Source organism: Mercenaria mercenaria, chromosome 6 (genome assembly GCF_021730395.1).
Source record: "Mercenaria mercenaria strain notata chromosome 6, MADL_Memer_1, whole genome shotgun sequence".
Classification (NCBI taxonomy): Eukaryota; Metazoa; Mollusca; class Bivalvia; order Venerida; family Veneridae; genus Mercenaria; species Mercenaria mercenaria.
In genome coordinates, this window is record NC_069366.1 from 85,578,029 (window position 1) to 85,600,985 (window position 22,957).

The 22,957-nt window shown below is 35.0% G+C and overlaps 2 protein-coding genes across 3 annotated transcripts in view; one reads left to right on the forward strand and one right to left on the reverse strand.

Moving 5' to 3' along the window:
* Positions 1 to 15,452, reverse strand: part of LOC123548332 (protein dcd1B-like) — a 47,039-nt gene extending 31,587 nt beyond the window's left edge. The window contains exons 1-9 of the mRNA XM_045335515.2: positions 15,294 to 15,452; positions 14,930 to 15,062; positions 14,515 to 14,612; positions 13,367 to 13,434; positions 12,955 to 13,063; positions 12,167 to 12,201; positions 11,493 to 11,587; positions 10,905 to 11,012; positions 9,277 to 9,371 (exon numbers count right to left, since the gene is read on the reverse strand). Coding sequence (XP_045191450.2) covers positions 9,277 to 9,371; positions 10,905 to 11,012; positions 11,493 to 11,587; positions 12,167 to 12,201; positions 12,955 to 13,063; positions 13,367 to 13,434; positions 14,515 to 14,612; positions 14,930 to 15,062; positions 15,294 to 15,371 — 819 coding nt within the window. The 5' untranslated portion in view covers positions 15,372 to 15,452. The remainder of the gene's footprint in view (positions 1 to 9,276; positions 9,372 to 10,904; positions 11,013 to 11,492; positions 11,588 to 12,166; positions 12,202 to 12,954; positions 13,064 to 13,366; positions 13,435 to 14,514; positions 14,613 to 14,929; positions 15,063 to 15,293) is intronic.
* A 1,856-nt stretch (positions 15,453 to 17,308) lies between these two features.
* Positions 17,309 to 21,799, forward strand: LOC123548331 (uncharacterized). 2 transcript variants are annotated; one of them, XM_045335514.2, is made up of 5 exons: positions 17,309 to 17,351; positions 17,553 to 17,705; positions 18,304 to 18,482; positions 20,270 to 20,405; positions 20,792 to 21,799. In XM_045335514.2, exons 2-5 carry the CDS (start codon positions 17,578 to 17,580, stop codon positions 21,027 to 21,029), a joined length of 681 nt encoding a protein of 226 aa, XP_045191449.2. In that variant the 5' UTR covers positions 17,309 to 17,351; positions 17,553 to 17,577; the 3' UTR covers positions 21,030 to 21,799. The 2 variants fall into 2 exon arrangements, with proteins under 2 accessions (XP_045191449.2, XP_045191448.2); XM_045335513.2 differs by having other exon boundaries at positions 17,313 to 17,705.
* Positions 21,800 to 22,957: the final 1,158 nt, after the last annotated feature.

A 22,957-nucleotide genomic window follows, 5' to 3' on the forward strand; every position in this document is an offset into this window, starting at 1 on the left:
TCCAAGTCTGAAAGCAACAAGTAAAACCAATCAAATCTGAAGACATCTCGTGTTTCTTATCAATCCTCAGGCCCCCTGTTTACATGAGAGGTGGCGAATACCTTAAAAGGTCCGAATCCTCATGCCAAGTATGGACAGGAGATGGGTACAACTGCATGTAGATACCAAGATTTGCATGACACTACCTTAGTATGTCATTGTAAACTAATTCCAAGTCTGAAAGCAACAGTAAACCAATTCAAATAAGAAGATATCTCGTGTTTCTTTTGTCAATATCCTCAGGCTGATTACATGTGAGAGGTGCGAATACCTTAAATGGTCCGATCCTCCTCCAATTAGGACAGGAGTAGGTGGTACAAATGCATGTAATACCAAATTTGCATGTCACTACTTAGAATGTCATAGTAAACTAATTCCAGTCTGAAAGCTATATAGTAGACCAATTCAAATCTGGAAGATATCTCGTGTATTCTCTTCTTGTCCAATCCTCAGGCCTGTTTTACAGCTATGAGAGGAGGCGAATACCTTGATTTGGTCGATCCAAAAGCCAAGTAGACAGGAGAGGGAGGAACAAATGCATGTAGATACCAAGTATTAGTCACTTCTTAGTATTACATAGTAACTAAATCAAGCCCTGAAAGCTATTACAAAGTTTCTTTTGGTCAATCCTCGGGCCTGTTTACATGGAGAGGAGGTGAATACAAAGTACCTTAAATGGTATGAACCTTAGTGCAAAGTAAACTAAGAAGAGTTGGTAACAAATTCATGTAGATACCAGACTTTTCATGAAGTAAATACTCAAAGAACTACATACAAAATAGTAAGAGACTTAATTAATTTAGTTGGGTTTTACAGTCACACACCCCATCACAGTAATAGGTTAACAAAACCAATTTCAATTCAAATCTGAAAGCTATCTCATGTTTTTTGTCAATCCTCAGTCCTTTTTTACCCATGGAGAGGTTGCAAATACCTTAAAGTGATTCATCCACATGCCAAGTAGGACAGGAGAGGTGTTAAAAATTGCAAGTAGATACCAAGACTTGCTGAAGTAAATAACCAAAGAAAAGTCATACGTAGTAAAAACCAGTTCAAATCTCGTGTTACTTGACAATCCTCAGGCCTGTACCATGGAGAGGTGGCGAATACCTTAAATGTAACGATCCTCGTGCCAAGTAGAATATATAAGAGATTTGGGACAAATCATGTAGATCCCAAGACTTGCATGATTGACATATATAAGTATGTCATACATAGTAAAACCATTCAAATCTGAAAGCATAACTCATGATACTTTGTCCATCTTATCATGCCTGTTCAAACACGAGAGGTGGTCGAATACCATAAATTTGGTACGATCCTGCATGTAAGTGAGGCATGAGAGATGTGTATAACTGCTTGTAATACCAAGCTTTGCATGAATGTAAATTCTTAAGTTTAAATTCTAAACGAACAGTTATGTCCCTAAACTGCTCTCTAAATTTTCATATAAATTTACAGCACAATCACCATCATGAGCGCAAGTGAACACTGCATTGTACAATTTACTTTGACCTTCACACCTCCACCTTGACATGAGATACTTTTTAAAGCAGAGTGCCATCAGAAAATAAGCAATTTAGGTGTGCATACGATATGGTGGTATTCATTCATCCCTTCAGTGATAGCTCCTATTTATTTACATTTATAAAAGGTTTACTGACTGAAATAGAATCATTTGATACCATTAAAAGGCAATAAAAAGTTTATTCAATTATATGTCTTGTCAAATAATGCGATCTAACTCTTGTCAATACGATTGCTGTAAACTGATTGGACCTACTACATATTTACAATCGTTAACTGTATGTTTCTGTACCCTTTTTTAACAGTCCCCAATAATTATTGCACATTCGTAGTAAAGATGTTGACACACACATGTCGTCTGATTGAAAGACTTTTACGGGATGGAATAAGGTTTGGTCAATGTATTTTTCCCGAAAGGAATGAGAGGAAGAAAATTAACTGGAAGACCTGGCTATCTGCATGGCCAAAGCCTGCTGCAGGTCCATATTGAGTAATTTCAGTAAGTTAACTGTTACAGTGATGGAGTAAATTTTGTTTTTAACAAGTCCCAGAGAAATAGGATAGGAGCTTGAAAATTAAAAAAAACAACATGTTTAGAATATTGATAACATAATCCATCATCACTGACAGGAATTTTTAGGGACAAATCAGAAAAGAAAAAGCTCAGCGGGGCCTCAAGTTCTCAACCATTTTTTCAGTCTCATTTGTTGTTTTTATCCTAAAAACATCAATAATCACGCGGGAATCATTTAAATAAATAGCTATTATATCAAGTTTTTAAATTTCATTTGTTGTTTCAATATATAAATATAAGATTTAAATTAACGTAGAGCATGGCGCCTAATGTTGGATGCCCTCTTTATTTGTAGATAACGGATTTGATTACAACAATTACACCACTGCGTAATTATATTTTTTTTTCAGATGCCCATATGAAAACCTCATGACAATAACCAAAAAAAAAAGAACTGAGGATGCGATTTTATTAAAACATGCTTTTCCATTCAAAAAAGGTAGGATTGAACATTTAAGTAGGCTTAATTCTATTGCTTATCTATATTGTACCAGTATGTTGATGTTACTTTACACTTATTATGTGAGATATATGAAAGCTAGCTATAAGTCAGAAAATTTTACAACATTAAATGTAACTGAGCACTTGATATAATCTTCAGCTTTACTTCTATTATGGTTTGGTGGTTGCACTAAAAAGGTTCTGCATAATTTAAATTCAGGTTTTAAACTCCAGATTCAGAAGGTTGAACTGATAAAAATTAAAGAACCAAATCTTCACCTTAAATTTTCTGCTTAAAAACATAAATTTAAGTTTCATAAACAATATTTAAAAAAAACAAAATATGTGCTTTGCTTCAGAATCATTCTATCATTGACATTGTTTATTACGCGAAGACTTAATATTAATGAATTATAATAAAACCAAAACATTCCAATATTATTACAGAAAAGGAGGTGACGACGTACGGTGCGTTACAGCATGCAGCATGGAGATTTGAACCGACCAGCCAGAGGATTTGGAGATATACTGTACTGTCCTTTAATTGTGGACTTGCGTGTGATTTAAGTTTTCACAAGCGTTTTAGTGTAGTGTGAAAGTTTACAATTTCGAAATTGAGCTAAGTCAAATCGCTCAAACTACAATGAACTATCAAGAACATTGAAGCGGTCTTGGTCGACGTCAAGACTTTTTGATTAATACCATTTGGTGATATAGCCCCATATATATACTGTCGAAAGTGAATAAGTTAATTAGAACCAAAAAAGTGCAATAAAAAAAAAAAACATACAGTAGTGATTTGAATTATTGATATTGTTTAAACAAATCTGGGCCAGAAATTCATAAAAGGATCTTAGTAAAAAAAATTATCTAGAACTTAATAATTCTTTGAACTCAAGTCCAAAAACTTTCAACCGCTCTTTAAAATAAATCACAGCATGACACCCAACTTTATATAATACCAAAGAAAAATAGATTTGGCAACTTGAAAGGCGTAAGAGAGCAAATCTCGCCAACAACACCTGGCAACTGAATGATGTCTCCTTTTAGTAAGCATATTAAAGCAATGAATTTTTGATTGGAAGTCTGAGAAATCAACAGTAGGTTGAAAAATGACTCGATTCGGTTTATTACGCGCCAGTGTAACAAAAAATACTGACCACTTGAAAATTGGCCCCCTAAGCTCCTTTTTCAACGTGAGAATTGGACCCCGACAACCATTGCAACATCAAATATTGATCCAAATTGTCCTTTATCAAACGTTGAGAATTGACCCCGTCCCAACATTACCCATTAAAATTGATCAAAAGATCCTTTATTTATCAAAACAATGAGAAATGGCCCCCACCAACATTATCAACATTAAATTTTGATCCAATGGGGTCAATATTTAATGATACAAACACAAAAACAACTCGGCTGTACAGCCGTTTAAAACTTCATTAAGCATCTGTTTGATTTGATCCCGACACGACTGATCAAATCGGCAAAAAAACACTTTGAAATAAAATAACGCCCAAGGTCATTGTCACGAAGGTGTTAATAGTGACGTCCTTTGGTTATTTTTAAAGGTTTAAGTTTTTCCGGCAACCTATGTTTTTCTGATCATAGCTTGATATTATTGCTTATATCTTTCCTGTAACATTTACAATAAACAATGTCCACATACAAACAAAGTATGAACAGGGGGTCGGCCCATTATACCCAAGTCATAGGTCACCCAGGTGTTTATACTTAGGTTAAGGTCAAAACTTGTTACACTTGGAATTAATTCATGTTTAAATACTTTGGAAAGCTTTCGTTTAAAGACAATACCTTTGGTACTTTATAAAGATTAGAAACCCACTTTATACCATCATCATCTGCCATTGTGTGGAAGCAATCCAATAACATACTATGTTTCTTGACAGATTCAGTGCCCCTTGATGTAATCTCTTCCTTTAAAGAAAAGGATCCTCCTGTTGAGACAAAATATTCATTTTTTCCAGTCAAATCACCGAATAGTGGGCGCGCTGTCCCATTAACGGACAGCTCTTGTAGTTTGAAGACCCCTTAGAGAATTACAATTGTTGTCGCATATCTTCACCTGATTGTTGCACACAAGTCGCAATCCAAATAACCATGGTCCAAGGTCAACACTTTGTCAAAGGTCAAAAGGAGTTTATTTCTAAAACACATTCATTGTTTATCACTTTTATACTATTTTTTATCAGAAAATCAAATTATTGATCGTCTGCGTTACATAAATTTTGTTTTTCCCTCTCAAAAACTTGTCAAAGGTAACCATTTGATACTTGAAAAACTTGTTCACTATTACACATTTTTATAACGCCCGAAGGGAAGTATTAATGTTATGACTGGCCGGTGTACTACCGTCCGTCCGTTAGCATATTCGTGTTCCGCTCTGTTAACTCTTGAACCCCATGAAGGATTTTCAAAGAAACTTGACACAAATGTTTTCACACCACATGGAGACGACGTGCAGAAGCGCTTGTTTTGGATGACAAGGTTCTAGGTCAAGTCACACTAGGGTTTAAAGTTCATATAAGAGTGTTTCGTGTCCGCTTTGTAACTCTTGAACTGCTTGAGGATTCCAAAGAAACTTGGCAAACAAATGTTTCACACACACTGAGGCGACGTGCAGAAGGGCTGTTTTAGATGACTCACCGATCAAGTGTCAGGGTCACACTTGGTGTCAATATTTCATATATGACTTTGTCTTTGTGTATATAGCTCTGCATTGCAGTTCTCTTGGTTTTTAATTATGGCCAGTCCTATTTTTTGTTCTCTTACAATAATTTTTTTTTGTATAACTACCCTTTTTTAGTTACTATAAATAGCTAATTTTGAAAACTTTTTATTAATTGGCCATAGGAAAAACCGAGACCACTTTTCAGAGGTACAATCATGGATGTACCTCCTCCAATTTTTTTAGGTGTATTTTTAGACGTAACTATACTGTTAAAAATTGTTTTAGTGGACATGGAGATTTTTTTTCTGGATTTTCTTCTTTTTTTTAATTCCTTGGACCCATTGGGCTTTCAACAGTCAAGTTCTTTAAAATATTGCCCCCATACCTCTGATGTACCCTATGGGCGTATATTTGCCCTGCTTGGTGGCGGCGCTCTTGGATTCATTAAATGCAGGTAACCCAGTGATTAGTTTATTACATAGAAAATACCTCTTACTGACCGTCAGTCCTCCAATTTCTATTCTCTTCAATACAGTTAACAAGGTAATTTTTCCTTCTTTACAGTGGTGACCACATCTGTTGACTAGGTGACTTTCAATGATTTTTTTGTTGACAATTGCCCTATTTTATACCGACCAATGAATTTTCAGTTATCAGTCCAAAAACCCGCAATAAACTTATCTAGGTATTGACATGATACTAGACATCCTTTATTTGATGACCCAATTTGTAGACAAGAAGGAGGTAACTCCTCTATCAGGATCATTTTCTAATAAATATTGCCCCTTTTTATACGCCCGTTTGAAAAATTGGACGTATTATGGGAACGCCCCATGCGGGGGCCGGCAGGTTACGTCCCGGAGCATATCTCTTCCATGCATGGAATGATTTGATGAAACTTTGCATCAGTGCTCACCATCATGACGAGTGTCATGCGCAAGAACCCGGTCACTAGGTCTGTTCATTTCAGTGCAACCGTGCGTGCAAATGTGTCCCGGATTTGATTACATGTCCGGACTGAAACTTATGACATGCATTGGAGATATCTCGATTATATTTGGCATGAAATGTTACCTCAGTGAACGAGCTCATGCGCAAACCGCAGGATCCTATCTCAAAGGTCAAGGTCACAGAGGTCAAAGGTTAAATTCCATAATTGACTGTCCGGAGCATTTCTTCCTTCATGCTGGAATGAATTTTGATGAACTTGGCACAATTGCTCCGCATCATAGAGGGAGTGTCATGCGCAAGAACCAGGTCCCTAGGTCTAAGGTCAAGTTCCACAATTAGAGGTCAAAAATTATACAAAGAATGAAAACTGTTGGAGCATTTCTCTTCATGCAGGGAGGGATTTTGATATGAACATGGCACAAATGTTTAACCACCACAAGACGGATGTGTCAAGCTCAAAACCAGGTCCTATGTCAAGGATCAACGTCACACTTAGAGGGCTAAAAGTTCAGATACAAGACTAACTTTGTCCCGAAGCATTTCTTCTATTCATGCATAACGGATTAAGATGTAACATGGCACAAATTACACTAACATGAGACGGATGTTATGTCGCATTCCCTTCATTTAAAGAATTACTTCCCTTTGTTTTACTATAAATAGCTTATATATTGACAACTTTTTTCATTACTAAGTCGTAGGGAAAAAATCGAGAACACTTTTGTCTGGAAATGCAACAAGCAAGAATAGCATCGAATTCAGAGAAGTATTTTGACCTGTCCTCTACCTGTAAGATTTTTGTGTGGGACTTGCAACTTTTTTATTGGGGGGTGGGGGGGGGGGGGTTAAAGCAACTTCCGTTAGTATGTTACAATAAATAACTTATATTTTAAACATTTTTTATAATGACCATAAATAATTGAGGTGTAAATATATTTGAAAAACCAAGAACCACTTATTTTATATAACATATAATATTTATTGGTATAGCAAAAACCCCACAGCACAAACAACAATAGATGATTTATCACACATATGTTACAAACTTAATATAGCTGATTTGTGCACATGCAGAGATAATGACCCCTTCTTTATTTTGTGTATGAATAGGTTAGGTTTTTGGTTGGTCACTGGATCCGAACCAAACCACATGAGAAACACTACATTTCACAATAATTTCATTCAAAAATAATAATGAACATTTAAAAGTAAGCACAAAGGCCCCCGCCCCCCCCCCAGAATTTTGAAACATGTTCGGTAGTGATTGGCCAACCAAGTAATGATCCCTGATGATCCCTTTTGTTTGCAGCCCACCATCATTGTCCTTTGACTTTTTGCTCTCCTTTTTTTCCCCTATTGACCTTCTTGTTTCTTGCCTATCTATAACGAATATACGACTATGCAATTTGGGCGAGACACAAATGCATTATCCTCAAAAATCACCTTCTAGTTCACCTTTCCACCTTTGCCGCTCATGAAGACCGTATTTACTATTTACCTAGGTTCCTGTGGGCATGGACATATGTTGTATTAAGGATTTTGGTAATCGTTAACTCCATAAGCTTTTATTGTATTTAATTAACTTGAATTATAGTTATCGTGTAAAAAAAACAACATACTAAATTTTTTTTTTTTTTAATAATTTTGGACTTGAATTATGTATTTGTATACATCAACTACAAAAAGTTTTTTGAAATTGGATGGAATTAAAAAAATTGTAACGGTTATGCTTAAAAATCACAGTAAATTTTATTATCAAGCCAAGAAGGGGAGCCGTAATCCCAAATACCTGCTTAAGGGATTAACATTTCTCGTTGTTATACAGAACTTAACGCATAATAATAGTAAATTTTATAATTAGAAGCACAGAAAAAACCAATGTAAAAAAACAAATGAGCATAATGTAAATTGCAATAAATTTACTTATTTTATTTAACCATGAGCAGTACAAAAAGTAGGTTGTTTTATTGGTGGTTATACCATCACACACGTTAACCAACCTCACCAAGTTGTCACACAACACAAACGTTGTACGACACTCCTCCCCTTTAATAACGTAGTCACAACGTTGATATCAGACCGCAACAGTCACAACGTTAATGCCACAACGGTTGTTCGCTAACGTTTACCAACGACTTCACACTTTTACGTGTTGTCACAACGTTTTTTCAGGAACTGTTAATCAACAACGTACAGGCACAACGTTTGTACAACATTGTACACAACAAACGTTGCAGTGCTTCCTGGGAATCATGTTTTAAATATCCAAAACCAGGCCAAAAATCCCCCAAACAACATAACAAAAAGGCACATAACAGAATGATTTTTACAACAACAATTACCAAATTACCACGACAAAACACATACAACGATTTTTTTTATCCACATCGTTATTACAAAACAAGAAATTATATAAAATTAACACCAACCCATTATATCATATACCAACAACATTTGGTAAACAAGAAAGGAGCCCAATTTTCGAAGATAATAACTTTACAGTTTCGAGTTATTTTGAGTCGAGGACACATTTGGAGTACGGATGAGTATCAAATTTTCAAGCTGTTTATATAAATTCTTCCAGAAATTAGATATAAACATACCGACTGATACTTACCAAAATCATAAATATGATTCCGAAAAACAAACAATCGTACAAGTTACACGCGATTCTTAAATATTCACGGTTATCTACAAAAACTGAAACGACGCCGAGTTCTAAAAGGTGAGTAAACAAGGGAAGAAGCGGGTACGAACATTGTTGGGGGCAGCGCATTTGGCGTTGGTAACTGATACAGCAAAACATTCTATGGTTTAGATTGCATCTTTTATGCTACAAGAGAGGTTTTTATGAAAGAAACAAGACACAGATACCAGATGTCAATCTGCACAGAAATAAATATATGTCCCTGGGAAAGCATTTAAAAAATAAAAAATCGGGTATTAACAGCACGTGAACTGCCTTGTTTGCACACGATTTGTCTCCCGTTAATACATGGGCGGATCCAGCGAAAAAGGTAGTTTTTATGCAATAATAGTTGTTTTTTCATACCGTAAATGGAATACCGAATCTTGATTCGGACTTGAATGATGCGTCTGGGAAGGAGACACCAATCTCTGATATAGCCATCTGCTTGGAGTTAAAACCTAAACAGAATTATGATATGATCATTTTATTGCAAGACTTATAGATCAATTATTTATCAGATATTATGAATACGTGGAATGGTGAGCATAATAAGTTGTACAATTTCATATCGTTTACACGTCTGAAACTCTTCAATAATCTTTTTGTAAATATGTGCCTTATCTCGGTAGTCCAACCCTACATGCCCAGTGCATATTTAGTGTTTAATGTAAAAAACAGGAAAAAGTGATATTGCGTGAGTTTTTGTGTGTTTGCTTTGCAACCTCGTTGATTAAAGGTTGATGATTGTAAGGCATATGGCATTTGCTTTTGTTTGTTTGTTTCGGGTTTAACACCGTTTTTTTTTTACAACAGTATTTCAGTTATATCTACGGATCACAGGGTCGTGAGTTCGACCCTCGGGCGGGCTGTATGTTCTGTGTGACAATTTGATTAAAGACATTGTGTCTGAAATCATTCGTCCTCCACCTCTGATTCGTCTGGGGAAGTTGGCAGTTACTTGCGGAGAACAGGTTTTTACTTGCACAAAATCCAAGAACACTGGTTAGGTTAACTGTCCGCCGTTACATAATTAAAATACCGTTGAAAAATGGCGTTAAACCCAAAACAAACAAAAAAACTAAAGCAAATGCCAAATGCTTTACACACAACGACCTTTAATCAACAAGGATGCATAGCAGGCACAATAAAATTACGCAATGTCACTTTTTCCTGTTTCACACTCGTTTTTTTTTTTTTTTTTTTTTTTTTTTTTTTTTTCATTAAACACTAAATATAATAACGTTTAAATCATTTGTTTAAAAAGATGTATGCTATACACTGTGGTTTGGGAAGTCAAATTATGTATTATTCAAATAATTTTTATTAGAAATTTAGCTTTCAAAACCAGTATTCCTAAAGGTATTACGTATGAACCAATTTGACTCAGTTTGGTTTGGTTATCGCTGAGGCTTAGCAGATAAAATATTCTTGGTCAGTTTTAACTTATTGTTTCTAACATGTACGAAATGTGTAAACCTAGAGTCACATTTGCTTGTCCCCATTTTTAATTTTCCTTGTGTAGGAATAAACTTAAAAAAAAACGCTATAGAGTAACTTTGTGGTCAAGTACTTGTTTTGTTTTTTTTTGACACAATTGGTTCTGCCTTTGAGACCAGTGTAGATCTTGATTGGCCTGCACAGCAATGCAGTCTGATCAAGATCTGCGCTGTTTTTTCGCCTATCGGTCAGTATCTTTTGGTAAACATCCTTTAATCTCTCCTACTGTCCGAATTGAAGGACAGATAAATTATTTAAAGAAATCTAACATGGCAAAGGTCAGGGCTTTATACAAGTTTTAGATAATACAAATTTTTCAAATAACTCAGTATGTAATCACCTACTTATAGAATATTTCACATACTCTATGCTATATGCTGTAACCTACTTTTGATAAATAAATAAATAAATAAAAAAAAACTTAAAACAATCTTTGTGGTCAAGTAATATGCAACTCCTGATGAATGGAAGTGTTGAAAGCCATATATATGTACCTGTGATAGATCCGAACCAACCCGTCCATCCGATATTAGCAAAGGCGTGTCCATATTTAGGGTCTGAGGGGTGGTATACTGTCACTTGAGGGAAATCTTTGAAGGGACCTGTATTTGAAAGTGATTTCAAATAAACATTAGTGTCACGTCAGTCTGGTCTGTAAATTTGTCTGTTTGGTTTCATACAGGTACAATATATGTTTATACTAAATTCTAGATCCATCTGTTACCTTAATTAACCTACTCTTGGGGAGGGGCCGTCGCTAATGTTGGAAAAACTTGTGGCCAAACCCTTTTGCTTCTGATTTCAAACTTTCATTAATCTATGTTAAAATAATGCATTACGGATATAAAACTAAGTTTCCACAGACAAAATTAGATAACTTCATACAAGAATTTATTAGCCAGCCAAATGAACAAAACAATCTAACTGATTAAGGCATTAGCTGCTTGATAAGGTGTCCGCTAATGCAGGTTCATATGTACTCCTAAACAGAAATCATAGCGTAATTACATGTTACTTTTCTAGTCTTAGTGTGCTTATTATCATATCATGCAAGAAAAGTAACCATTCAAGAATGTTCTTACCATCTGTATTCCAGTCCAGAGCACGTAACTGCAGTAAAGAACCAGGCTGTTTCAGAGCAGAACCCCAGGCCCCCATCATTGAACAATCTCCTTTCCTATCAACAACATTGATATACTTCAGCTATATATACGATAGTAGGTTGTTCTATTAAATTTAAAACAATTTGTTAAAACATTATTCCCAACGTCGACAAGGCTAAAAGTTGTGAAATGAGTGGGACGGACGTTGCGCCATGTGATAGCAAAAACCTCGCTGCTTTTCAAGTGTCAAACATTTTTACCAGTTGGAAGGCCGAATGAGATGAAAAATGATTCCAGTTCATTTTACCATCGGAAATTCAAACCCTTTGCTTATACATAATTATGTACGTAGGCCTAATTTTACAAGATTCGCAACATTTTCCTCAGTGCTATGTATACATCCTTTGCCTGATGCCATGTTCCTTAAATATAGCCTTCCTCTCTGCCAATGAAAATAATGAAAAATATTGATACCCTCACATCAAGGTTAATTACACAGAAATGTTAAAATATCCAATCTAGGTACATCAACAAAACATTTACGTATACAGAGATGCTGCTTCTGTTAAATATTTCCTCTAATTCATTAACAAAGAGAAAAAAGTGAAATAAATCAAAGCGGCTAGCATATATACTTCAGTTTGTCTGCTTACGTTAACTCGCCAATCATGTGAATTCTGAGTATCATCTGAAAACGAAAACAAACCATTATTATCAAGGTCACATGTACGAACTTACCCCTTGTACCATAATTAGGAAAAGGACACAAGAGACTCGGCATATTGCCAATGTAAAATATAAATATATTATTACTCTGTTTAATAAACTGTCTCCGTTAGTTATGTATGTAAAAACGATAAACCGAAATCATGGACGGAAAAATATTTGTATACATATATATCAGTTTTATTATTCTTTGCTTTCTGCTCGTATTTGTCATTCGTCTTTGCTATTTCATACTGTTTCAGTTATTTGCAACCGGCTTATATGACATCCTGATCTAGCATGAACTCACTGTCGGCCAAGTCACCTCATTCCTGGTGGTAAGCTCTTTTGTACAAGCCTTTTGCTGCAAGTTTGATTTTCAGTTTCTTAGTTATCTTACGAATAGCAGGTTTTAACAGAAAGATGTTTGTGTTTCGGTTTGTATAGTTAATATATCAAAAGTTATGAAATGTCTGGTAACGAAATGCCATTTGATAAATGTTACTTGCCAAGTCCTATTGTTGATAGTCACTTGCTATCCGATAAGACAAATTAGAAATAGATACAATGACTGTGTTCTCCTCTACTTGTTAATTAGAAAAATTGTACGTACAAGGCACAATAAACTTTATCTAATGTCAGTTTTACATATGCATAAATGCAACCTTTTTGTGTCATGCCACAAATGCCATGTTTTAGAACTTCATTTCAAAATGATTTACTTAGAAATTTGTACCATGTAATTCAGGCCGGTGGCATCAGCCAGCCCCTTCGCCTCTTCGAAGAAATACTCCCCTGTGTAAGGTCTGGTAACATCTATCTCAAGGTCAAGTGCCACATCTAGGCTGAAAACATGTTACATTGCTTTCAAAATAACATCACGAATAAGTAATAAAATACATACGCTTCCGTATTTTTCTATAAAAATGCATCTTTGTATAATACTGTCCTAGTCAAAATTAATTGAGACTATAATTTATCAAGTTTAATGATCGCTCGTAACCAATAGTTCATCATCAATGTTTTCCAAGTTTATAAAATACCACTATGTCTTTACTAATTGTCTAGCACATCATATAGAAACAAATTCTTCAAAACGTGCATTGTGCCATTGTTTCTAGATTTAAGAGGAACACAAGAAACTTTACCCTTTGTCAGCCACATCCTTCAGGAACCAAGGCTTAAAGATGCTCACTGTACCATTTATAGCCTCAGTCTGAGTGTATAGAGGAAAATCATGAGAATAATACTTTATTGGGTATATTTAGAAACCCTAAACAAATAATGCTCATTTATATATTGATGATAAACATATGTACGCATACACTGTCATTTCCATTTTAGAAGATAACAACTTATGTGCTTGTAAATGCTTGTGCTTCGGGGCTTGGGATTTTGCACATTTCATTACCACTCATGGACAGACTCAATCAAAACGAGTATCATCTATTATTTTGCTTGGTTGTTTTCTATGCATCCAAGATTTGATTATTGTACTTAGGCAGTTTTCAAAATCAAATCTAGCATGTTTTTCTTATCTATATTACTGCGAACAAACGTGAATGGTGGGAATCTCTTAAGTCTCAGTCACACTACACCGTATAGCGTTAACGGACGTCCAACGTATAACAAAATTTTCAATCCGTTCGTGTCCGTTCGCATGCGTTTCTTTTCCGTTTCTTATGCGGCGTCTGCGCTCCTTGTCCGGCGATGTTCGTTCATCCGGTGGAAGGTTTTGAGCATGTTCAAAATTTAGAACGTACACCACCGGACAAAGTTGTCCGTTATATGTACGGTAGCAATGCGCTGATATGCGTTTTGTTCGTTTCTCGTGCGTTCCCTATTCTGTACTTGACCGGTTCGCATCCGTTCTAGCTTGTCGGTTTGCATTTGTTCTTGTCCGGTGGACCTGATTCACGGCCGGACTACTACCGGACATGCAACGGATGTAACGTATGTTCAACGGACGATAACTGACCAGAACGTTTTATCAGTTAAGCGGTACAAGTCCGTTACTAGTACGGTGATATCCGTTAATTGAACGTTGTCCGTCCTTTATATATGCGTTCATCTAGCGACAGTGTACGTTTTATGCGCCCCATACACCGATCGCGAGAGCACCGAGCAGCAGCGGGGGATGACTTTCGTCACCGGATAACTTTCTGCCGCAATTTTTCTATTCGTTTGTTGTCCGTTAACGCTATACGGTGTAGTGTGACTGACACATTAGCAACGAATGTAAAAGTTACATGTATTAGATTAAGATTGAAGGTCTAGTCATTTTTATCGGTATTACCACTTGTAGTTCAAGGTAGTTCCACACAGAATTTATGAACTGATATGCCTCTTCTTTCGCCAATGATCCATGAGCATAACCCATTTCATACGGGGTACCTGTTAATAACAAAAATATCTAGTCCAAAGATGAGGCTTTCGTGCACTTATGAAAACTTCTAACCGAGCTAGGTATTTCGGTATTTGTAATAAAACTTTTGGCATCAGTTCATACGTTCGACTCCAGACAGACACAAAAATGTCTGCGAAAATGAAAAATGTTGTTAGGTCAAACCAGCTGCTAACGAAAAAGTCAAAACCAAAAACCCTATTCCTTCATATTACTGACTCCTCAACACATGTTATTATATTTATTTTTGTTGCGTGCTATCGGTAAATGAAACTACTTAAAGCATGAATGAAAAAAAAATTCTTACCCCAAAGATGGACAACATTGAATGCATCCTGTGCTTCCCCGGCAACGTAAAGTTTACCATTCTTGACTTGTCGTACAAATCTCGGTTCTCCATGAAATATTGGGTTCAAGTTCTGCTGGGCATTTGGATCAGGCTAAAACAAATGTACAGAGTGGCTGATTTGCAGTTAGATTTTAAAAAGAACATATTACTTACACAAATGACAACTACTGATGCGAAAAAAAATATATAAAGGTATTAATCTGAAAAACACTTTGATGAGTTTGCTTTCGTTATGTACATGGAGGTGTGTTATACAGTCTTCAAAATATTTTTACCAGTTCAATGCATTTGTTTTAAGAAATTACCTCATTAACTCATTTACCTTTCCATGGCAATAAGCTGCTAGCGCTGGGTTATAAAAACAAAAGCCGAGGAATATCAAAACTTGAAACAATGGCATTGCCTTGCCAGTTGTAGGTCGTCCAAAAATATGAATTATGACAAATTTTACCAAAATTGTCTTATCTTCTGTAAGATAATGATGTACTAGATTAAGAGATATTCTCGTATGACCCTGTTGTTTGATAAACCTTTTCCGTTACGAGGGGTTTCCTTGATTTGTCTTAAACTATACAAGACTAGTTCATTCATAGTATACAATATACTTAGGAATCCCAAGGGTGGTAACAGCAATTTTTCAATTTCACAATATGAGTTCATAGTAAAAACAATATTTCTCCATTTTGGACAACAGTTTTGTCTAAAATATCAAATCTTACATTACGTGTGGATGGAATAGTATGAAAAGTTTAAGATAGCTTAGTTGGTATAAAAACAATATCCTTATAGAAGATGTTGTACAATTTAAAAAATATATAAAAATGTTTTAAGCCAGATTTTTTGTAATTGTTGTAAACACTTTTTAGACTTAAAACTGACTTCATTAAATATATCCTAAAACTTCAAAACCCTTGATATAATCAGAAGTGTGTATAATTTTATATGGATATTGCAAAATAAAGACACAGTTTACGAAAAGCACTGCCGCGGTCAATAAGTGGAGAAAGTAGTAAAGACGTATTCTAGAGATAAGCCTATTCAATAGATTTTAACCCTTACCCTGCTTAATTTCTATAATGAACTTGTCCATCTTTCAATTTGGACAGTACCATTAACTGTTAAAAGAGGTGTTTACCAAAAAGATGCTGACTGAATGGCGAACAGTGCAGACCATGATCAGACTGCACGGATGTGCAGGCTGATCTTGGTCTGCACTGGACGCAAAGGCAGAATCACTTGCCGCCAGCAGGCTAAGGGTTAAGTAAATTATTGTATTGGTGTTTTACATGTTTGAAAGGTCCACCCTTGATATTATTGTAACAATGTTGTTTATGCAAAAATAAACGTATTTTTATTTCTATACAAAATGCAGTAAATGTAGTGAACCACATAAGAGTCAAATAACTTATAAAATCTACAAAAAAATATAGTTTACGAAAATACGTGTTTAAACGGTAACGCTACAGATAATTATTCGCTTTTCCCCGTCCAAGGACCCCGTCTCCCTCCCTGCCCCTTCCCTGCACCCTCCTTTAAACTCGCATAAACAACATACTTAGAGCGGACTTGTACTGTTCTACGGCTGTGTACCTTTCTATAACACAAGGATATAAACCGGACCCTAGTTAAGTATTACCAAGGGATAAGTTAGATATATCAATGATATATCTGAAACAAAATATGTTTACCTTCAATTAGTAACATTAGAAATTACTGTGTTCTTTTTCTAAAAAAATCATTTCTAAAGTGTAAAATAACGTTTCGATGACTGGTTTCAGAATTTAGTTTCGCCACCATTTTGCCTGGCTGTACTATATTATACAAGGAAGACAGGTGGTCGTGCTAATTGTTGACTGCTTAATGTCAAATTCCAAATGCCAAATGCGTATTGCCAAACGATAAATGCTGATTGTTAATTGCAAAATGCAGAACAATGTGTGTCAAATGCTTACGGTTTAATGCTTATTAGATAGAGTTCAAAGAACAGCGGAAATTGCCGAATGCATCCTTGTGATAGTACTTCAGTATCTTTCTCTCATTTATTTTCATTTTGGATAAATTCATTTATCATAAACACTAAACATAAAGACCGACAGATCCTTTATTTATTTGACTATTAATCTTCCGATATTTAGCATTTGGCATTTAGCATTAATATTTGCTTAGCATTTAGCTAAAAGTAATTGGCATTTAGCATTATGTTGTTTTTTTTTTAAATAAATCATTAAGTATAAATAGCATTTGTTAATTAGCATGGCGCACTGGCCATTGATATGAACTCGATAATGTTAGTCCGTGGCAATCCAAGTTTTGTCCCTTATCAGGTTAAAAGGTAGTAGTGTTATAATTATATCGTGTCGAAAAATTTGTATAACACCGGGTAAACAAAATAGTGTAAACCTGCAGTTATTTCTTAAATAAATTAATAGCGTGTTTTTAAGAATATAGATAAACAAAGTTTAATTTTCAATAACAAGGAATTAATAAGGTTAAGTAAAACAGGTTTTAAAAAGAGACAATTAATTGAATTTATTGTAAGTAAGACAGGGTTCAACATTTGTGACGCGAGTTAATATTTCAGATCGGTGTTTAGGTAAACATTTACCATGCCAGAAAGTCTATCTTTAGAATTCAGTAACGAAGGATTTGCCACGATACGTATGATAAATGGAGAGAACAGATTCCAGATAACGACAATAGACGAATGGAATAAAACACTGGATAAAGTCATAGAGTGAGAGTTTTTTTCTTTGTTTACCAATGTTTCATTGTCTATTTTCGTATCCAATAGGGAGAGCGCAGAACTACGGATCGCGGGTTCGTGAGTTCGATCCCCGGACGGGGCGTATGTTCTCCATGACGATTTGATAAAAAAACATTGTGTCTGACATCATTCGTCCCCACCTCTGATTCATGTGGAGAAACTGGCAGTTACTTGGTACAAAATCCAGGAACACTGGTTAGGTTAACTGCCCGCCGTTACATAACTTAAATACAGTTGAAACACGACGTTAAACCTAAAACAAACAAACAAATTTTCGTATTCTACAAGCTGGGAAAGGGGTTTTTAGCGTCTGTCTGATCAAAGTTACAACGTTTTATAACTATTATTTTACACTGAAACAAACAAAGACCCTCTGTATATTTATATATATTCTATTCTAGCACTTATACATGCCATAATATTGGCAGTTTGAGAATCTGTATTCTGCTAGTATATATGAAGTTTGAGTAACATGTTTGTCTATGAGACTTCCACTGGCAAAGAAGTGGTTCCAGTATGACGACGTGAAAAAAAGTTCACCAACAAATGAATGTGACATTTTATTTAGAAATGAAGGTACGAAGGCATTGTTGATAACAGGCGAGGGGAAGTTCTTTTCCAATGGGATTGACTTGCAATGGCTAGCTCTTCAAAAAGGAGATACTCCACGTGTGTATATGGTTAGACTAACGGAGCTGATGACTCGAGTATTGGTGTTTCCAGTTCCAACGGTGGCAATTCTCAATGGTAAGTGAACATTGTTGTGACAAGAGTTCGGGAAAAGTGCTAAACATATTGGAAATTAAATGTTTTACAAGAACAATTCTTTTATTTTTCTCAAATTAAGGAATAAACAATGCAGATTTCGTATTATGGAAATAGGTTTTCTCTTTAAAGAAGTTAAACAAAAGACGGAAAATGTACTTCGCTCATATTTTACATCCAGAACATTCTCATTGAATTTCGTTAAATATATAAACCAACTGTTTATTTAGAGTTTCGGTCAAAATTAAAATTTATGTAATTATTAGTAAAAATCATTTGTTTTTATTAATGTTATGTTGATTTATTTGTTTGTAGTATTTTGAACTTGGAACACAATACTGGTTGTATATCATGTTTACATTGATAGTGCGTAGTAATTGTATGAAATTTGAGTGTATACTATCTCATAAAATTGATAAAATTATACATGTACTTACTTTATGCAATAATATAAAGAAGAATCAAGTTTATTTAAATCTAAACATGATGAATATGTTATATGCCTGTGGAATAATTCCATGAGAGCGTAGCTGCAGTGAATTATCTATCGCGGCAAATAATCGACTTGGGGTGTTTAAATATATTGAAACATGTTCCTGCTATATATTAGTTTTAATATGTGTTATTTAAAAAAGTAGATGAAATGAAGAAATATTATTTATTGTCTGACCTAGCTTGTGATGTAACTATGGGCTGGAAAACCTTATCATTGATGGATTCTATGTAATCTTAAACAATCTATGAATGGATACAGACTGAAACAGAACTGCTTGAACATTGATAATTAATCCGCATTGTTCATGAATGGGACTATTTTGTGTAGCACATGAACATCCTTTGGATGTGATTTTGAATCAAAGAAAGATGCTATATGATTTTCAGAATTATACTTAACTTTGGTAGCGGGTAAACCCGAAACCAAAAATGGACTATGAAATAAAATATGGTAAACATATGAACTGTGTTGTTTGTACATAAACATTCTTTTGGTTTAAACTGTATTCATTTTTCATTTTATGTTTAAACAGTTTTTATTCTGAACATAAAATGTGCATATTTCTTGTGAAATCCTGTTTTCGATAATTGTTCTCTCATAAATTTTCCAAAGGTTTGAATATTGGTCAACATAATGGAAAAAATGTTGAGTTCATTGTTTTCGATTAGCTCCTTTTATGGCTATATCAGTGTAAGTTCATGTGAAAAATTGAAAGCTGGGGTTTTTAACCATGTAATTACGCGTATCATCTTATAACTGCTTTAACTGTATTAACGTATAATTGAAAGCCTTTAATATGGGACTTTGTCAATGAATGAATGAAGTATGCCGGTACATAAATGAAATGCATGTTATGCGCATTTATTTACATGAATGTATATAAAAGTAGATGAATACAGCTGTTGAAATGACATGAATGTAAAGTATTTAAAAATCGTTTGGTTTAAGCCACATTAGTATTCATTCGTAGATGCAAACGTACATACTTATCAATAGCAATGACATGGAAACGTTTCTATTTCCAGTAAAAGCTTAATCAGATGCTGCAATATATTATACTAGTACATGTAAATTGTAGTACATATTCAGTAAAAATTATGTTAATTATTGCGTTTACAAAGCATGGCGACAAAGCGACTAATTGCGCCCTTGTATCAACGAAGATATGATGTTGGAATGTTTCATAGTGTATTTTCAAAGAGCAAGCTTGTTTTCGTTAAGAAGATATCTGATCTTGTCTGTCGCAGCAGGTTATTTCTGTGTCGTATTTCAGGTCACGCGTTCGGGGGTGGTGCATTTCTAGCTCTTGCATGTGATTTTCGTGTAATGAGGCCAGACAAAGGTTGGTTGAATTGGCCCGAGACAGCCATTAATCTCAGATTTGGGGAACCTCTTCTTAAGCTTGCGAGGTAATACCAACATTTGCTTTATATGGTAAGACGTGTTATGCTGTAACTGGATTTAACGCATTTAATTAAGAAATATTAAGCGTTCGGATAACTTGTCTCAGCAGACATACACATTTGGTCTAGTATAGTTGTTTATCCCATGTTTTGGGAAATCAACGTGGACTTTTTGGTATGATTACATTTAAAGTCGGTCGAATTTAATTTTTGTGTTTGTTCAGAATTGCTGCTGCTATTTTGACGAGATGTGTGACAAATACTAATGACTACTTGTAGCTTGAATAGAACTCTTTGTATACATGTATACAAGATCCCCAGACTTCTACTGTACAGTAAGTGTGTAAAGTTGTAACTACATGATAAAGATAAAAAAAATTCACAAATTTCAGAACAAAGATTCCACCTGGCGTTGTACAGAGAGAAGCACTATTGTTTGCCAAGCGTCTGACAGGAGATTACGCCAAGCGTCTAGGCTTAGCGGATGAAGTTGTTGAGGAAACAAAGATGATGGACACTGCAAGAAAACTTGTGAAGGATGCCCTCGGTCGTAACGGACTTGGCAGGAAAATATTTGCAGACATGAAAAAAGACATTTACGGAAAAGAACTCGATTTGTCGAAATTATAAATATTTATTACGGTATATTGTATTATCTTGCAGTGCAATAGGAGTCTATCAGATCAGTATTTTTACCTTAAAAAGTGTTTCGTAATTGTCGACTTATACAAAGCAATCATACGGAAGCCAAGAACCAGGTGTTTCTTTCTCAGGAACAGGTGAACAGCCATTTTCTATAACTAAATATTTCCAGTTGGCTGCACTGTTTCATTTTCTTCGGGTTATCAAACAATTTCACACAAAAATATATCGAATCACTTCTGGTTTCTTCTGAAAAGTTTAGGATCTTGCGTCAGTCACTTGGTGGTCTATATTGATTTGTTATCGTTTAACAAATAATATATCCCACAAAGAGACTTTGTCGTTGAATATAATCATAGTTCGGAATTTCAGTGCAAAGGAATTACATGTATAACATGAGGTGGTAGCAAGAGCGATATATTAATACGCATCTGAACGCCAAACACTGTTGTTCTTTTTATTCAAGAGCAAATCATCGTTTGAGATATATTACTTCAATACTAATACGATATTGCTGATTAATATTTACATTATTGACGTCATCAACAACATTTTTGCCAATTTTGTGTGATTCGTCAATGGCGTTTGACGCTATGAGATTATACCTGTGACGTACAAATTAATTTATAGCGTAATAATGCCACATTGTTAACTTTATATCAAACTGAAAAGAATTATATACTGTTTTACTTATGTAATACCAAATATCCTGATGAACTTGACTAAAGTGGGCAAATATTAAAACGTTACAAAAACAAGCGTTGCTTCTGCATTCCAAAAGGCGCAAGAATAACACCAACACATATCATTTTGCTATCTTCTGGAGCTTGCACGCTCCTTCGACTATAATTCTTCAAAAGAAGTCGCCCGTATTGGTCACCGTTGGTAGCTATAAATAAATTTATTATATACATATATAAATTCTGGCGAAAATACTGCTTGGATTTCACAAGTAAATATGAAAAGGCAGAAAAAAATCCGTATTGTATCTTTTGTATTGTATGTTGCCGGACTATTTTCATTAAATATTCATGACCTGACACAGATCTAAAAAAGAAGCGCACAGAAAAACTTTGAAACTTCGCTCATTTCTTTTTTAACATCGGCAAACAATAGAGACCTCGTTCGATAACAAAACAACAAACAAAAAGACGGATGTATATAATAAAAGGGTCATTACAACAGTACCTCGACCTTGGATTTTGTATTCGGCTCTCGTAAATTTTGCAAGGACGGATCACACTCGGCGCTTGCGCGCATCGTGAGATCCGATCTAAAAAATCCACCCGAGCCGAATACAGCATCCCAGACCGAGCTACTATTATAACAACACCGTAAATGTGATTTTGTTCAACGTGAGCGTACAACAGAGGGACAACATAACATCAGATACCCTGAAAATCTAAAAGGCCTGCCATCCGAATTCATTACAGGGGTAGGCTGATTCGGCACTACCAAATCAAATGTAAGCCTACGCTGAACAAGTAGTTCAAATACAAATAGTCCTAAACATTTTTCCTTTCCTAGCATCTTGTTTTCTTTTATTCTATCGCGTTTCAGTATGTATGTGTAGCATTCTATCGAAATAGGCATGTTTCTGTAGCATGCTAGGTAAAATGGCGGCGTAAGAATTTCATTTCTCAAAAAGAGACATGGAAAGAAGCGAAAAGGAGTAAATTCAAAGGGTTGTATTTAATGAACTGTAGTTTTCTTAAATAAAAATTAAATGTCGAAAAAAGTTATCAATTAAGTGGATCTTTTATGAAATAAAGAACAGCCGGATTTAGTTATGTTGAGCCTGTAGCGATACCGGAAATGGTGCAGATAGAAAATCTGATTGCAAGGTAATTGCAATGATTCATTTGGAACTAGGTATGGTGCATTGAGATTATGATCTAGGTCTAAGAACATCTGTG

Coding starts and splice junctions, on each gene's coding strand:
- LOC123548331 (XM_045335514.2), top strand. CDS start 17,578: ATGCCAGAAAGTCTATCTTTAGAATTCAGTAACGAAGGATTTGCCACG. Junction 17,706..18,303: donor ACACTGGATAAAGTCATAGA/GTGAGAGTTTTT, acceptor CATTTTATTTAG/AAATGAAGGTACGAAGGCAT. Junction 20,406..20,791: donor CCTCTTCTTAAGCTTGCGAG/GTAATACCAACA, acceptor CACAAATTTCAG/AACAAAGATTCCACCTGGCG.